This window comes from Tyto alba, unplaced genomic scaffold (assembly GCF_018691265.1).
Source record: "Tyto alba isolate M040663 unplaced genomic scaffold, T.alba_DEE_v4.0 Super-Scaffold_200000146, whole genome shotgun sequence".
NCBI lineage: Eukaryota > Metazoa > Chordata > Aves > Strigiformes > Tytonidae > Tyto > Tyto alba.
The window spans coordinates 532,720-550,304 of record NW_024881288.1 but is presented as its reverse complement, the minus strand read 5'-3'; the positions used below and the strand labels follow the sequence as shown (position 1 = coordinate 550,304).

The following is a 17,585-nucleotide window of genomic DNA, read 5'->3' as shown; positions in this document are numbered from 1 at the left end:
AGGGCTCAATAACATCATAAAAGTCTGCACAAGACAAGTCTCTGGGTAGAACAGCATTCCTTAGTTTCCATGTGATGAATTCGGGTAGTTTCAGGAGTGTAGTCATAGTATAAATCTTTCCGTACTAAATGTCAAAAGGAAACAATATCTTCTTTTTCGATTAGTTCTTACTTTTGTGCTTACACACTAAGAGACATCACCCAATTCCAATTGATACTGATCCTGAACTTCTCCCTATCGAGTCTGAATATAGGGGGAAGTCAAGACCCTGTATGTCAGACACTCTCTGGACAGTGTTTGTCCCTACCTCCAACCCCACATGTCTCTTACCAGCCCCCTGGGACTTACAGCACCTTTGTTCCAATCTGAGCTTTCTCCACGACAGGCTGTAGCTGCACGTTTCACCACATAGACACCAACTCCCACCTGCCATACTTGGGAATCAAGCTATACACAGACACTGAAGGATGTTTCTTAATTGCCAAAAAAGCAAAACCAAATGCAGGCAGAGTTTAATAAAACATAAAATACACATCTCTGATGTATATGAAGCCCAACTTCCCTCGTCTGCAGTCCAATTTCCACAGCAGAGATGGCCTTATACCAAAGAAAATCATATTTCCTGTCAAGCAGAGATCCCAAGAACCCCCAGAGCACTCCCTGACCCAGACTCTGTCCATTTTCACTCCCAGCTACTCACACCCTCAAGTCATGAGCTCCCTCGATTCACAGAGGGAAGAAAAGAACCAAAAGAAATGAATCACCCCCTTTTTCACAGCCAAATCCACACTCAGCCCAGTGTATCTGGGTTACAGGTACATCTTCAGGTAGGCTCTGCAACATCTAGATCCACTCACTTCTCTTTCTCGTCCAACACGTGACAGCTTGGGTGCAATTGTCCAGGCTTCCTCTTCTACTCAAGGGAGAGAAATTAGTTCTCTCAACTGCCTGTCCACCAGGTACCCCTCCAGAAAGTCTCCCATCAGCCCAGGGTCACATTTCCCTCTCCCATGTCAGGGTTTCATCTACCCTCATGTATCTTGGAGGTGGTGGCCACGAATTTGTGATCAACTGCATCAACTCTGGACTGAAGATATTAGGCAAAAATTTCAACATTTCCAGAAAACTCCTTGGTGCAATCAGTGTGTAAGAGGAGTTCATTTTCAGAACTTTGACATTGTTCTGTACATTCCCGTAAATATTTTCATAGGCCATGGACAAGAACGAGCAAGCTGATGACACTTTCTCTCCACTATGTATAGACAGATTGATAAAACTTGTTCTTTTGTACAGGTGACATTTGAGATTGATCAAGTAGCCCCTTATTTGATTCCTCCTCACCTTCAGCTGTTTTCCTCCAGATGCCTGTGATAAGGCACAATGGCTTAGGAGAACTTGGTGAAAGATGAGGCAAAGAGGACATGAAGTATCTCAGCTCTCTCACCATCTACGTGTGATAGAAATAGGACTGGGCAGTGCAGTCCTGGATAGATTCAGGTTTATTTTACTGCTGTCTTCTCTGCTAGGGATGGACATCATTGGATGTGGAGGTGATCTCCATGAACAGCTAGGTTCTGCTGACAGGCCTGGTGTGAAAATTTTTTGTCGTTTCCTTGACTGCATCATCGAGGGGGTGGGTAATGTTGGAGATAAAAACCAACAGTCTGAGAAGGTAAACACTTGTGTAGAGACCACAGTGTGATGTGCCTGGTGTTCCTGGACTGCTCTCCATCTCCTGGATAGAGAAGGGACAGACCTTGCCACGTTGCAGTGGTGGCAGTCAGTGGCTTGCACAGCAGCCCCGAATCTGTCTGCAGTGCTGTGCGGGGGGTCTGTCACAGCCCCGATCTGGAGGGAGATTGCTTGCATGTATAGTACCAGTGCTGTCCCAGCCAACCCCATGGAGCTGAGTGCGAGAGCCTTGGCACCTCACGTAACACTGGAAGGCCCTGTTTGTCATTAAACACCATAAATGCCCTAAGATTGGTGAAGTAATGTGGAGGTGTTCATGAGACCACTGTTGTGGGGATCAAGTAAATTCAGCTGATGGAAAAGACAAGAGAGAAACTGAGCTCTCCCAAACGTACATGACTCCATTTGCTCAGAGGAATCCTTGCACAGGCTGCCCAGAACAAAACAGACAGTGGCAGAGTCACTTGTACTAAATGTGGGCATCTGCTGTCATTCCTGTTGGCCAAAGATGGTCCCCTTCAGATGCCAAGAAGATGCCCCCAGATGCTGTCCTGTCTCTCAGCATTGCTCCATAAGAGCTTGCAGTCTTCCGCACATTTCTTGGAACACCTCCTGACCCTCAGATGTCTCTAACTGTGTCTGAACAGCTCACTCCTGATCTCCATCTCTATCATGACCTGAGATGAGAAAATGAGCTCAGCTACAGATCCCTCCCAATAAGTGTCTGGATGTCCTATGTAATGATAGGACAATAAAAACTGATTATATCACCCAAATTGTAATTTTTTAGGAGAAATGGCAGTGCTGGAAAGTAGTGCCTCTCCCAGATGAAGGAGGGATTATCAGTGATTGCATCAGGCTGTGTCACAGCAGGTTCCCTGGAGCCCCAGGGACAGCTGGAGGGATCCCAGAGGGGCCACAGCAAGTGGCACCTTGGGCTGTTGCTGTGGTGCTGAGCTGGGCCGGGCTCCTGGGCCGGAGGGAGCTCCTGGCAAGTGGGCAGCGCTGCAGAGAGACAGCTCTGCCCAGGAGCAGCTCCTCTGCAAAGCGCAGCAGGGCTGAGGGCACTGCCTGCAGGCACCCAGGGCAGAGCAGCGAGGCACACACAGCTTCAAGGCAGCCTGGGCTGGGAGGGCAGAGGAGATCTCACTGCGGGAGAAATCTTCACAGGCCTCTACGTGGTAAGTGTCTGGGAGCAGGGCAATGCAGCTGCAGTTCCTGGGAGGGTCTCCTAAAACTGTCATAACCCTCAGCCTATTGGATCTGTCAGGAGGACTCCCAATCCAGGGGCACATGTTCAACAAATGTGAAGGGGTGAAGCCAGGGTGTGCACCCAGAGCTGCTCATGGTGTTTCAGGGGGGACTCTTCCAGAGGAAGATCATAGCAGAGGCTACCTTAAAGGACTGTGCTTTCTGTTTCTTGCTGTTTCAGGGAAAAGGAAAAAGAAGCTGCTACACTTGGAGAGGGAGACAGAGATATGAACCGTTACAGCAAGCGATCAGTAGGTCTGGTAGGAACCACATAAACTGCTTTTACCCACTCCTCTACCTACAGAGAGCACCCGCAACATTTTTTTTTCTCCTCATCAGTATTTGTCTAACCTGCTCCTTACTGCCTGCAAATGGGGAGAGGCACTGAGTGAGTGCCTGAAACTGGGAGGTCTCTTCAGGTCAGAGCTGAGCATGCAGCAGTTGCTGATGAAGTCTGTCATCTCTGATAGGAAAGAAATTTGAGGACAGAGAGAGTTCTGGGCAGGCACAGCTGCAGGCAGCAGGGACATGGGCAGAGAGCTATAGGAAACTGCAACCATAAATGTCATGGGAGGAAGAATTTGTAAATCTCCCTGTCATCCCCTCCAATGCAGACACCTTCCTCTGAGAAAGCCCTCAGATCAGTAGGTCTTTGAGGAACCTGATAAAGCCCCTTCACCCAATCCTTTGACTACAAAATCCCTTTGCTTTTGTGGTCTCTTCAGCATTGTGGTCTCTTCTGATCTGCTCCTTAGGACTCTACAACACAGAGCTGTCCCTTGGCAGTGTCCTGCTGCCAGGAGGGGTCTGCAGGGCAGAGCTGAGCACACTGTGGATGGGATGGGGGCTGGCAGCACTGACAGGGAGGAGATAAGGGGACAAAAAAGTAGCTCTCATCAGGGACAGCCCCAGGTACCAGAGACATGGGCAGGGAGGGAGATGGAGTTGCTGTCAGGAATGCGGTGAGAGGGGGGATTTGGGCACCTCGCTGCCATCCCCTACATTGCAGATGCCTTCCATGAGGCAACCCCTTGCTGTCCCCTCCCACTCAACACAGTCTCTGCCCTGAAGGCCATGGGGCACCTTCCCAGCAGACTCAGCTTTGAAGGGGAAAACTTAGCAAATACCCAACCGCCTGTCCCTTTCTGCCTCCAGTAGCACCAGCTCTGTAGTATTTGTCCATTTTCCCCCACCTGTATCTGCTCCCCTTACTGTCATCCCTGGACTTGCTGGGATGGGGGGCTGGGCTTAAGCTGCAGTTCTGAGCCCAACCCTGTGGGTCCTGCTGTGCAGATGTGTCCATGGGAGTAAAGTCTCCTCATAATCTGTGGGCTCAGGGCAAAACAAAGGACACAATACTCCTTTCAGGACACTCACTCTTTAGGACATTCAACTCTTGCTCTGAGGGGCTTGTGCTGGGCTGCAGGTTTCTCTCCAGGTGGGCAGAGCTTTCCCAGGACATCTCTGTGTTATCCAGCAGCCCCAGGGAGGAAACACCTCAGTGCTAAGGCCATGGAAATGCTGCTGGGCGTCTGCACACCCGCAGCTGCAATGAGCCCTCTGTGTCCCTGGCTGGGAGGGGAGAGCTGAGATCCTCCTCAGGTGCGATGAGAGAGGCTGAGGGCTTTGGAGAGCTGTGCTTGGAGACTGGATTCCTCTAGTCCCATCAGTGCCCTGTTTTTGTGGGGAACAGCTGTGTCTATCATCATCCAGCCCAAAGCGGTGTCAGCACAGGGCAGATGAGACCAGGGTTGATGGACAGAATGCCTCACCTCATTCTGAATTTCAGGACAGCCCCTTGGCCACTCAAGAAACACAATGTTTCAGTAGGAGTTCAGCAGAAATGCCAAGAATTTCTGACTTAAAACCACTCCTCAGTTATAGTGGTGCAACTAGAACAGTAAAAAATTAAATCCCCATGTTTCCACCCTGCAGTCAGGTGAAATGAGAGAAATAGTACTGTAAACCTCTTTGACAATACAAGTGGATTTAATGTAAGATTATCAGTGTTCTGATTTATTTATAACTGTCCAGCCCTACCGACTCCTCCAGAGCTCACAGCAGAGCCCCTTCTCCATGGGGCACTCTCAGCGAGCACCAACCAGAGCTCACAGGAGGGACTGGCCAAAGGTCTTGGTTGAAAGGAAGAGTCAGATGCTGAGAGATACAGAGTAGATTTTATCTCAGAGAAGTCTACCCTAACTTCTTAATGTCTTTTCCTCCATGGACAGTGTCCAATAACCAATGGAAGCAAATTTTCAATGGCAGTTCCATCACCCAGTTCCTCCTCCTGGCATTTGCAGACAGACGGGAGCTGCAGCTCCTGCACTTCTGGCTCTTCCTGGGCATCTACCTGGCTGCCCTCCTGGGCAACGGCCTCATCATCACAGCCATCGCCTGCGATCACCACCTCCACACCCCCATGTACTTCTTCCTCCTCAACCTCTCCCTCCTCGACCTGGGCTCCATCTCCACCACTCTCCCCAAAGCCATGGCCAATTCCCTCTGGAACACCAGAGACATCTCCTACTTGGGATGTGCTGTACAGCTCTTTTTCTTTGTCTTCTTTGCTACAGCAGAGTTTTATTTTCTTACCGCCATGTCCTATGATCCGCTATGTTGCCATCTGCCAACCCCTGCACTACGGGACCCTCCTGGGCAGCAGAGCTTGTGTCCACATGGCAGCAGCTGCCTGGGGCACTGGGTTGCTCTATTCTCTCCTGCACACAGCCAACACATTTTCCCTACCCCTCTGTGGAGGCAATGTGGTGGACCAGTTCTTCTGTGAAATCCCCCAGATCCTCAAGCTCTCCTGCTCAGATTCCTACCTCAGGGAAGTTGTGATTATTGTGCTTAGTGCCTGTTTAGCATTTGGGTGTTTTTTTTTCATTCTTTTTTCCTATGTGCAGATTTTCAGGGCTGTGCTGAGGATCCCCTCTGAGCAGGGACGGCACAAAGCCTTTTCCACGTGCCTCCCTCACCTGGCCGTGCTCTCCCTCTTTATCAGCACTTCATTTTTTGCCTACCTGAAACCCCCCTCAATCTCCTCTCCATTCCTGGACCTGGTGCTGTCCGTTCTGTACTCGGTGGTGCCTCCAGCAGTGAACCCCCTCATCTACAGCATGAGGAACCAGGAGATCAAAGATGCCCTGAGGAAACTGGTAACAGGTTGAATTTCAGAAACAATAAAATATGTGTCTTCTGTAAACAACGCTAAGTGTAACTGACTGCATACAGGATCTCAGTCTGTAGATTTTTGTTGGGTCTTTTGGGGGTTGATTTTTTTTTTTGTTTTCTTTGTTTTATTTACATTATGTTCTCTGCTAAAAAGTGTCATTATTTTTCCCTGTTCTCATTAAGTATCTATCAATCTTTTGTGTGACCCAGAGTCTGTGTAAATGAGGATCCATGCTCTCATTGTGGTTAAACAAAATAAAGGACACTGTAGAGACATGCTTTGAGATCCTTCCTCCAAGTCATTCTCTGGACCTGCCAGATCATCCCTTGTATTGGTCTAAGATGTGAGTGGTTTTGTGCTGTGGTCAGCGTCCCACGGTGTGGCAGTCCTTTAACTGCAGGTAGAGACAAGCATTGGGCACTTCTGTGACAGAGATTGGCCTTCATGACAGTGTTTCCATCAGACAGGGGGATCTTCTCTGGGCAGTGCATGAAGGCTTAGGTCTTCTTCCAGAGTTGCTTTCAAGACCATGCCCAGGAAATAGCCCAGGAGAGAAACCACCAGTGAGGAGTGGAAGTGTGTGTCTGTGTGTGCAGGGTGGGGGCACACAGCAGTGTCCTTGTACAGCCAGGCTCCTGTGAGAGACCTGAAGGAACAGCAAAGTGGGGACTAATCTGTGCCCATGTGCGCTGGGAACCCCGGGGAAGCTGCCCCATGGCAATTGTCACAGACCATACAATAACAACCACCATTTACAGCACGGGCCTCTCACTGCAGCACAGAGAGGTTGTTTATCCTTCTACAGAGTGACACCAAATGGTTATGTCAGAAGTTCAACTTTGCATTTTACAAACCATAAACCTGCACATCATGTGTGTGTGGTGAAATAAATCTGAGTGAGCACAAAATCCATCAGCTATTCCTGGGGGTGCCATGAAGGCCTGTGACACTGACTGTAAATTGAAGTCACTTCATGTAGAGAGTCACATCCCCTGGGGAACCCCCTGAATGCAGGACTGGGTTGTGCTTCCCTGAACCACGGTCCCTGTGTCCATTCCTCGTGCCTCGGGGCATCTCCCACGGGTGCAGAGCAGGGCAAGCACCGCAGGGCTGAGGTGCCTCCCAGCCTCTGGGGGTGGCAGCAGGAGTTCAGAGAGACACTATGGCTCCTGCAGTGCACTGCCTCTGCGTGTGCAAGGGAAGGACTCGTGTCTCCGAAGAGCCCTGTGTGTAGGTGTATTGAACTAAAAGAGAACAGATTCAGACTAGATATAAGGAAGAAAGTTTTTACAATGAGATTGGTGAAACCCTGGAACACATTGTCCAGAATGATGATAGATGCCCCATGCCTGGAATAATTCGAGGTCAGGTTGGACAGGGCTCTGATGAACCAGCTCTAGTTGAAGATGTCCCTGCTCATTGCAGGGGGATTGGACCAGGTGACCTCTAAAGGTCCCCTCGAACCCAAACCATTCTGATTCTGATCCTATGAACTCTCTAAAAGGAAATGTCTTCCTCTCGACCTTTCCCATCCCACAAACATGCTCAATATCACACCCTACTAAAACAATGTTTGCGGCATTGGACACCATAGGCCTGCCCAAGGCCTCCCTACTGAGATAAAACAGAAGCACAAAGCATTCATCCCTGCAGGTGGAACATTATTGTGCACCCTGAGTGCAGGCCTTGTCTTTCCTGAGAGCTTTCCTCAGGTCCTCCCTGACCTCCCTGTTCCGCAGGCTGTAGACGAGGGGATTGACCAGGGGCATGAGGACAGTGGCAGAAGAGGGAGAGCACTTTGTTGAGCTGCCTCAGCGGGGCTGTTCTGGGCAGCAGGTAGACAGTGAGGACGGTGCAGGAGAAAAGAGAGATGACAATGAGGGGAGAGGAGTGGGAAGAGAAGGTCTTCTGCTGCCCATGCTGGATGGGATCCTCAGGATGGCAGCTATGATGCACACATGGGACGCAAAAGCAAACAGGAAGGGGAAGACAACGCTCAGGAAAGACAAGATGAAGGATGTGAGTGTGACCACGCTGGTGCCACTGCAGGCAATCTCCAGCAGAGAGGTCACAGAACAAGTGATCAGTTGCCCTGAGGCCACAGAACTTCATTTGGGATAAGAAGACTGGGACTGTTGCACACACCAACATAGCCAAGGTGCAACCTCCAGCTGAAGGCAGACCTTCCAGGTCATGAAGCCTGCATAGAGCAGGGGCTGGAACGTGCCCAGATACCAATCATAGGCCATCATGGCCCGCAGGTAACACTCGGCAGTTGCAAAGCAGCCAGAGCAGTGGAGCTGAGCCATACAGCTGTGAGCAGAAATGGTCCCGTCCCCATTCAGCAAGCTGGCCAGCAGCCGGGACAGGAGGGTGGAGCTGTAGCAGGTCTCCAAGGAGGGCAGATTGCCCCAGAAGAAGTACGTGGGGGTGTGCAGATGCTGCTCTGACACCACCAAAACAGCGATGAGGATGTGCCCAATCACAGTCATGATGAGTGACAGGAGGAAGAGTGGAGTCTGGAGTGAGGGCACATTCCCCATTGCCCTCAGCAGGAACTTCGTGGGTGATGTCTGATTCTCCTCTTCCCATTTTTCCATACAGCTTTGTTTCTCTTTCTTCCCCGACTTGCCAGGAAGGAGGCCTGTGACAGAACAACTGCATTTCCACACTAAGTAAAAGAACTGTGATGGACATTACTGATTAAAAAGGTTACAAAAAAAAAAAAATAAAAATCTCAGCTATTTTCCTTTGTTCATAGTCTATTTTTCTCTCTCCTTAAACTAAATTAAGGGACCTGGGTTCTGCAAGACAACAGACCCACTTGTCCCAAGAGCACTCCCTCTGACCACAGGGCTGACTTGCCCCATGGAGCTGCCTCTTCCTCATGCTGGAACGCAAACATCATGTGCATTTGCTCACATTTTGAGATCCTGCTTTCCTGTGCTCGGGGGATTCTCAACATGACCAGAATAGCTGTTTAGAACTGAGATCCTCTGTGCTCTTCCAAGGAAAACCAGTGCCATGATATGAAATAAATTGTTTCTGTGAAAAGATCAAGGCAGATGTCCTTTCTCAAACTGGGAGAAGGCTGAGCACAGTGCTGGGTGAGTGGTCTCAGCTCTCAGAAATGCTGCCCTTCTGAGGAGAGCATTCCTGCCCTGAGCAGGCCAATTTCTTGCATTGAGAAGGAGCAGGTCAGGAGCTTCCAGCTCAGACAAAGGGAGTGTTCAATGGGATCATGACAAAGGATGCTTGATACCACACTGTGTGTGAGACAGTAAAAGAAAAGGTGAGAAACAAGGAGAAAAAAAAAAGAAATTAAAGAAAATTATAAATGTGTATCAACCAGAAATCTCATGAGAGACTTTTTTCAGGGAGGAAGGAAAATGCCAGTGAGGACCACTCACTCCCCATGCTCACCTCCTCGGCACAGGGTCCCCAGGGATTTGGGGCTGCCCCCCTGTACATCCAGCCCAGCAGCAGGACCTGGCACAGCCAGCTGTGCTTGCAGGGCTCCCTGCTCAGCACTGCTGGGCACTGGGAGGGGTGTCCCGGGGGTGCCTGGGGCTGAGGTGGGAGAGTAGCAGGCTCAGGGCCATGGGCGATGCCCGGGACATGCCTGAGGGCACAGCCAGGGAAAGTGCCTGCCTGAGAAGCAGCCTCACCAGCTGTGCTCCTTGAAATACATGCTGCTCTCAGTGTTGTCAAACCCACCTCCCAGCAGAGAATGTTTGTCTTCTGGAAGAGAGGAAGACAAACAGCTTTATCAGAGCTGACAAGGATGAGTAAAGCCCCCAGCCCTCCCCACTGGATGAGTGAGAGTCCATGTCAGAAAGCTGAGGGTCTGAGCTTGTGGAATGGTGAGGAAGGGAGAGAAAAAGGAGAAAGCTGAGAAAGGACAGAGCCCTGTGGGAGGAGAAGGGCTCAGGTGATATGGACCCACAGACCCTGGTCTGACTTTTCCCCCATCCCAGATGAGGTGGGTGAGTGCCAGGGCTGGCTCCAACACAGCCCAGCCCAGCCGGAACTCAGCACCACCAGCCCCTCCCCAGCATCTCTGCTGGAAGTTACTGGGTCTCAGGGTATCTGGGGAAGGAGGGAGATGGGTTGGGGACCTGTGCAGCACAAGACAGGGCTGAGACTCAGCTCTCACTCAGACACTTTCCCTGCACAAATACCCACAGCAAAATCGGCAGTTCCCTGACTCGGGACATCCAGCACCCACCTGCAATGCTCAGCATGAAGGGTTGGCCCCTGTGTTGACGGTGCCTGGGAACAAAGACCTGGGGCCTCACTCTCTGCCTCTACCCCACCACATCTTCCCTTCCGTGATCTCTCTGCAAACCCTGACTCAGATCTAATGCCCTGCTCTGCCCTTGCCTTTTTCTCACCACATCTTGAGATTGACATGCCAGCAGCAAAAAATGTCCCCTGTTCTGCACTGTGACCTGGAGCTTATAGCACCAATAATTCCTTCAGAGACCCAGGCACAGCTCATCTCTCCCCAGGCACTGCAGGGAGGAAGCATTGCTAAGCTAGTTCTCAAATCAGGCTGCAACTTCTGAACTGCTGGAAAGGCTGGAATCTGTTGTGGCAAGGCCTGCCTTTCCTGACAACCCTGAGTACTTTCAACTCCAGGTGAGGCTTCTCTAGAAAGTAGACTCAGGCAAGGAAATCATCAGGATTCAGCAAAACTCATGACAGAACCCTATAGGAGTTACCCAGAGTATAACCCCCATCACCTCCTTGAATTAGACACTAAAAATCTCCACACACTGGGCTAGTTTTTCAAAACCAGACTTTTAAAGTAACAATACAGTCTAAATACCTCAGTGCTGAGAGACAAGTTTCAAAGAGAAACAAAAAATATTTGAAGCTGTATCATCTGGATTTACAAATTCTTTATCAGCAGAAAGGAAGTCCCATAGCCTACGGGATGTTTCATTAGCTGGTCCTAGGGAAATTTGTTTCTTGGGCCTCTTGGCTCCAGCCTGCTGCATTCACATTGCTGGCAAGGGTATAATTTCCAGTTAAGGCATCATATTTTTGCCCATCCTGCCTGGAGATACAGAACAGCTCTTTCACACATCACGCAGCATCTGAATGAAGATGGAGGTAGTGTGAATTTAAATGCTTTGGGCTCAGATGAAATCTCAAAATGTGATCTTGCATGAAAACACCTTTTTCAACTAGGCATAAGTTACACAACTGTGAGTCCAGATCTAGTTTGCAGAGTTTCTCACCTCTCTCGATAAGGAGGGTATGGTGCTGGGAAGAGGGGAGCACATTTTGGTTTGCTAAATCCCTGATGAGTGTCCAACCTTTCCTTCCCTTGGCCTCTGCCATCTCATTCCCTGAGATGTAAACACCATGAGGCTTCTGTCAAGAATCCTTCAGATGTTAGCATGATTTCCCTAAGAGTAGCAGTACCTGAAAGAAAGAAAGAAACAAAGCAAAGTGAATTAATTAAGTGTAAATTACTGCAATGTAGCACTCTGCTTGCTTTGTAGACATGCTGGGCAATGTCAATTCAATCAGTATTTGCAATGTAAGCGATCCTCAAGTAGCCCTTCCAAAGCAGTTCACATGAAGGCTGCTCTTGTAAAAGTCTCCTTTTGTGTCCCCAGGAGGCATGGGCACTGCTGATTTCCCTCTCCAGAGAGTGGCAGAGGCTGGATCCCCTTCTCAGGACAGACTCCTTGCCAGGAACACACAGGCATGGGGGTAGCTCACCTGGTTTTCACTGGCAATTCACTCAATATCTCTTTTGGTGCACTTGCTGTTTTTCTTTGACAAGTCTTAAAAACACTGAATAATCAGAAAAAAAAAAAAAAAAAAAAAAAAAGAAAAAGAACTAATAGAAGTTAATCATCAAGACAGGGAGGCTGGAACCAGATGACCTGCAAAGGTCCCTTCCAATCCAAACCATTCTGTGATTTTATGACAAGCACCAACCTAAACTGTTGCCTGTCCCATAGAGGAGCTCCATAAATGTGAGGCACATTAAACAGGCCATGCCTCACTCCCCATTTTCCCAGTCAGTCACAGAATCATAGAATCATTTAGGTTGGAACATATTCTTAAGGTCATCAAATCCAGCCATTAAACTAACACTGCCAAGCCCACCACTAAACGCTGGCCCTATGTGCCATATCTACATGTCTTTTAAGCACCTCCAACAATGGTGACACAACCACTTTCCTGGGCAGCCTTTTCCAATGTTTTATAACCCTTCCAGTAAAGAAATGTTTCCTCGTATTCAATCTAAACCTTCCCTGGCGCAACTTGAAGTCATTTCCTCCTGTCCTTTCACTTGTTACATAAGAAAAGAAACTGGCCCAGACCTCACTGCAACCTCCTTTCAGGTAGTTGTACAGACCGATAAGGGTGTTCCTGAGCTTGCATTTCTCTACTCTAAACACCCCAATTCTCACAGTTGCTCCTGATAAGACCTGTGCTCTAGACCCTTCACCAGATTCATTATGCTTCTTTGGTCACACTGCAGCACCTCAATGTCTTTCTTGTAATGAGGGGCCCAAAACTGATCCCAGTATTCAAGGTGCAGCCTCACAGTGCCGAGTACAGAGGGATGATCACTGCCCTAATCCTGCTGGCCACAGCATTTCTGATACAAGGCAGGGTGCTATTGGCTTTCTTGACCACCTGGGCACTCCGTTCGCTCATTTTCAACCAGCTGTTGACCAACACACCCAGGTTCTTTTCTGATGGGCAGCTTTCCAGCCACTGTTCCGCCAGCCTGTAGATTTGCATCGGGTTGTTGTGCCCGAAGTGCTGGCCCCGACACTGAGTCTTCTTGAACATCATACAATCGGCCTTTGTCCATCACTCCAGCCTGTCCAGACCCCTCTGTAGAGCCTTCCTAGCCTCCAGCACATCAACACTCCAGAACAACTTGGTGTTGCATGCAAACTTACTGATGGTGGACTTAATCCCCTCATCCAGATCACTGATAAAGATATTAATGAGAACTGGCCCCAATACTGATCCCTGGGAAACAGCACTTGTGACCGGCCACCATCTGGATTGAACGCCATTCACCACCACTCGTTGGTCCTGGCCAGATGCCCAAGTAAGGACATTACATTGTGGATGGCTGGTTTGATGGAGGGGTTCAGAAGTTCATGGTGAATGAATTTTTCTCTGCAGGCAGATCAGTAACACATGGAATACTGCAAGTGTTCACCCTGGAATCTGTCCCGGCAAACATCTTTACCAAGGACATGGAAGAACTGAAAGAGTGCACTTTCACTAAGTTTGAAGATGCCACTGAATTGTGGAAGTAAGGGTCAATACACTGGAGGGCAGAGTTGCCATCCAGGGAGATCTAGAGAGGCTGAGATGTTGTGGATTAATCACAGTAGACTGCTTAGGCTCACACAGCCACTCACTCACTCCTCCCCAGTGGGATGGGGGAGAAAATCGGAAGGGTGAAAGTGAGAAAAATAATGGGTTGAGGTAAAGACAGTTTAATACATAAAACAAAGCTGTGTGCAAGTGACAAACACAATAAAGAAATTCATTCACTACTTCTCACAGGCAGGCAGGTGTTCAGCCATCTCCAGGAAAGCAGGGCTTCATCATACACAGTGGTTATTTGGGAAGACCAGCGCTGTCACTACAAACATCTCCCCTTCCTGCTTCCCTGTAGTTTTGATTGCTGAGCACAATGTCATAGAGTATGGACTGTCCCTTTGGTCAGCTGAGGTCAGGTGTCCCAGTTGTGTCCGCTCCCAGCTTCTTGTACACCCCCAGCCTGCTTGTTGGCACGGCAAGTTCCCCCCATTATGATGCCAGTGAGAGCAATCAGTTCATTGTCCCTCCCATAGCCCCAGCAAGACATAATCTCATAATATACAATTTGCAGGCTCCCCCAGTATCCAACACTTTCCCAGCCCCAGCTGTGTCCCATGTGGGGATTCACAGACAGCCCTTCTCTGGGGTCTGCCAGGGTCTGGGCCAGGAGAGAGGCTGGGAAGGGATGGCTGGTCCCCCCATACAGGCACTGAGACCAGCAGGAGGATGGAGATGGTTTAGCAGCAACGCTCACCCATAAACCTGGGTGAGCAGCCAGTGCTGGAAATGACCAGCAAGATAGGCTGGGGGGTGCTGCAGAGCTCTGGGCACTCACCCCACAGCCCCAGCCCCTCGGAAGGTCACAGCAGCTCCTGGGGCACAGAGGGCTCTCAGCCTCCCCATCAGCCCCAGGGCTGGGGCCAGCCATGGCATGAGCAGACACAGGCCAGCGTCTCCCTCTCTCTGCTGCTCTTCTCTCCAAGAGATCCTGATTGCCCAGTGCTGGCAGCCCCTCTGTGCCCGTCCCTCTCCCCAGCACAAGACTCCTGCACTGGGGGCTCCCCAGGCAGCTCCTGTTGTGCCAGCCAGAGAAAAGCTGCCCAAACTGGTGCCTCCAGAAATAGGTCTGCTCTTGTCACGGGATGTCACCTCAGGCACGGTCCTGAGCTGGCGGTGCTGCTCTGCAGGGCAGTGGTGGCTGAAAACCACAGGGAGATGGTCCCAGGGAGATCCCCATGGATCAGCCATCATTGCCATTGCACTGGGCACCCCCACGTGAAGGGGCAGCACAGGCCTATTCCCTAACACATCCCCCCATGCCCTCCTGCCCTGAACCCCTGGAGAACCCAAGCACAGCAGCACACTCAGAGGGGCAATTTCCTTCAGCCTGTTCCTGACCTCAGCTTTGGAAGAAGAAACCAACCTCCAGAATCAGTACTAAGAAAATCCCTTTTATTATGGTTATGTTGCACAGGAGGCCAGCTGTACTGTCCTACCAGACACACGCACAAAGGTCTCTGGGTCAGAGAGGCTGGTTCATGTTTCTGAGGAAGAAGAGTTACTGCAGATATTTCTAGAAAAAAAAAAGATTTAGACAAATAAAATGATCAATGTACGGTAGGTTTCAGAGATGAATTTGAAACACTTCTGAAAAAAACAAAGGCACTTTATTGCCTCTGAGAGGAAGCTAACTGAATCAGCTTCTTCAGTGCATCCTTGATCTCCTGGTTCCTCATGCTGTAGATGAGGGGGTTCACTGCTGAAGGCACCACCGAGTACAGAAATGACACCACCAGGTCCAGAGATGGGGAGGAGATGGAGGGGGGCTTCAGGTAGGCAAAGATGGCAGTGCTGACAAAAAGGGAGACCACGGCCAGGTGAGGGAGGCACGTGGAAAAGGCTTTGTGCTGTCCCTGCTCAGAGGGGATCCTCAGCACAGCCTGGAATATCTGTACATAGGACAGCACGATGAAAAGAAAACAGCCAAATACTAAACAGGCACTAACCATGATAAGTCCAACTTCCCTGAGGTAGGAATCTGAGCAGGAGAGCTTGAGGATATGGGGGATTTCACAGAAGAATTGGTCCACAGCAATTCCCTGGCAGATTGGTAGGGAAAATGTGTTGGCAGTGTGAAGGAGAGAATTGAACAGCCCAGTGCCCCAGGCAGCTTCTGCCATGTGGACACAAGCTCTGCTGCCCAGGAGGGTCCCGTAGTGCAGGGGTTGGCAGATGGCAACGTAGCGGTCATAGGCCATGATGGTGAGAAGAGAAAACTCTGATGTTAACAAAAATAGAAACAGAAATACTTGTGCAGCACATCCCAAGTAAGAGATATCCCTGGTGTCTGTTAGTAAATTTAACATGGCTTTGGGGAGAGTGGTGGAGATGGAGCCCAGGTCGAGGAGGGAGAGGTTGAGGAGGAAGAAGTACATGGGGGTGTGGAGGTGGTGGTCGCAGGCGATGGCGGTGATGATGAGGCCGTTGCCCAGGAGGGCAGCCAGGTAGATGCCCAGGAAGAGCCAGAAGTATAAGAGCTGCAGCTCCCGCGTGTCTGCAAATGCCAGGAGGAGGAAGTGGGAGATGGATCTGTTATTTAACATTTGCTTTGTCTGGACATATGAGCCTGTTCAAGGAGGAAAGATGACAACACATTAGGGTATATTTCTCTTATAAATATCAACACCCTCTGTCCTTATCCCATCCCTGTCACTACATGGCACCCCCTTTTTTGAGATCTTCCTTCAGCTCTGTAGCTGGAGCTGTGGTAGGTACTGGACAAGTATTTCATGTGGGGAAGGGTTTTTGCATGCTGTCTGCCAAGGAGTCAGCTCTTTGTGTGACTGTCAAAAAAACCTGCCCTATCCAAGAAGGGCTTGTCAGCATTTGCTCTACCAGTGGTGAGGAATGGGGAAAGCAGAAGACAGGCTGAGAGGGTTTTCTGCTGCACTCAGGGAGATCAGAGTGAGTCGTGTGAGGCAAGAGGATTTTCTGTGCCTTAGTGCAGAGTGAGGGCAGCTGGTCTGTCTTTCTGTCTTGTTCCCAGCTGCCCTGAATTGCATCTTTCTGAGTTCAAGTGTGATTATACTCCCCTGTTACCCTGAAAAGCAACCAGACACTGCTGAGAGCAGAGGGATCCACTGCAGAGCAACAGATGACTCACCCTTTCTCCGAGTGTCAGCACCCCACTTTAGCCAATGACACCCACGGCTCACAGAGTCCCCTGGAAGCAGCAGACAGCTGCGATGGACACCCCAAGGAGAGAGCCAAGGGTCCAAACCATGGCAACTTCTTAAGGGAGAGCCAGCTCCTGGCCCAGCCTCACAGACTGCATTGCCCAGAGCTTCACAGCTTAGAGGAAAGCTGGGACACTTCATTGCTGGGGGCACATCTGCAGAGGAGGGCTCCCAAGCTCTGTGCCTGACTCTGCAGCTGAAACCCCCCTTCCCAGAGAGCCTGTCAGCAACACCAAGGGCATCTGAGCAAGGCAAGGAGAAGGACAGACGGGCTCTCAGGAAAGCCTTTCCCTTCAGCAGCTCTGCACAGCACCTCCCAGACAGCAGCAATGCAGGACAGTCGCCCTCAGGCCCTGCTCAGTGGGAACTGGGCCCCTGGCAGCAGAGATGCACTTCATCCCTTCTGCTGGGCTGCTGGGCCAGGAGGTGACTAACGGCCAGGAGCCACGGGCTAAGGGCTGTGCTGGGTGGCAGAGGAGACAAGAGGAGTGTTGCTCAGGGAAGGAGTCTGCCCTGCAGCAGGGTTTCCCTTAGCATTTCCCTCCCTCCCTGCCCAGGTCTCCACTGCCTCGAGCTGTCCAGGCTGGCAGTTCTGTCTTTGAGCCCATGTTTCCTCCCTGCCAGTGCTCACAGTCCCGATCCCAGCCCCTGTGAGCACAGCTCTGCCCTGCAGCCTCTCTGTGTGTGCAGGGCTTAAAGCACAGCCCACGCAAACCTGATGAAAATGGAAAGGTGATGATGGTGTGTTCAGTAGGCTGGTGGGGGCTGAAGGCACTTACTGAGGTTCATATTAAATATCTTTATGAAAGCTTAAGTGTGTCAGCCCCTGCTCTCATCTGCACAGCTGAGTTTCCTTTCCCACCATGAGGAGCTAGGGAAAATTGGAAGCAGAGAGTCCAGAAAGAACAGAA

The 17,585-nt window shown here is 50.3% G+C and overlaps 1 protein-coding gene and 1 pseudogene across 1 annotated transcript; one reads left to right on the top strand and one right to left on the bottom strand.

Annotated features, from left to right (window-relative positions):
- The first annotated feature begins 5,152 nt into the window (after positions 1–5,152).
- Positions 5,153–6,116, top strand: LOC122153578 (annotated as a pseudogene).
- Positions 6,117–7,381: 1,265 nt separating this feature from the next.
- LOC122153577 (olfactory receptor 1G1-like) lies at positions 7,382–15,657 on the bottom strand (the record flags this gene model as incomplete). The annotated part of the gene is made up of 3 exons (XM_042793989.1): positions 7,382–7,386; positions 8,433–8,640; positions 15,199–15,657. Coding segments are annotated over 3 exons (672 nt in total), but the record flags the coding sequence as incomplete, so codon positions are not given.
- Positions 15,658–17,585: the final 1,928 nt, after the last annotated feature.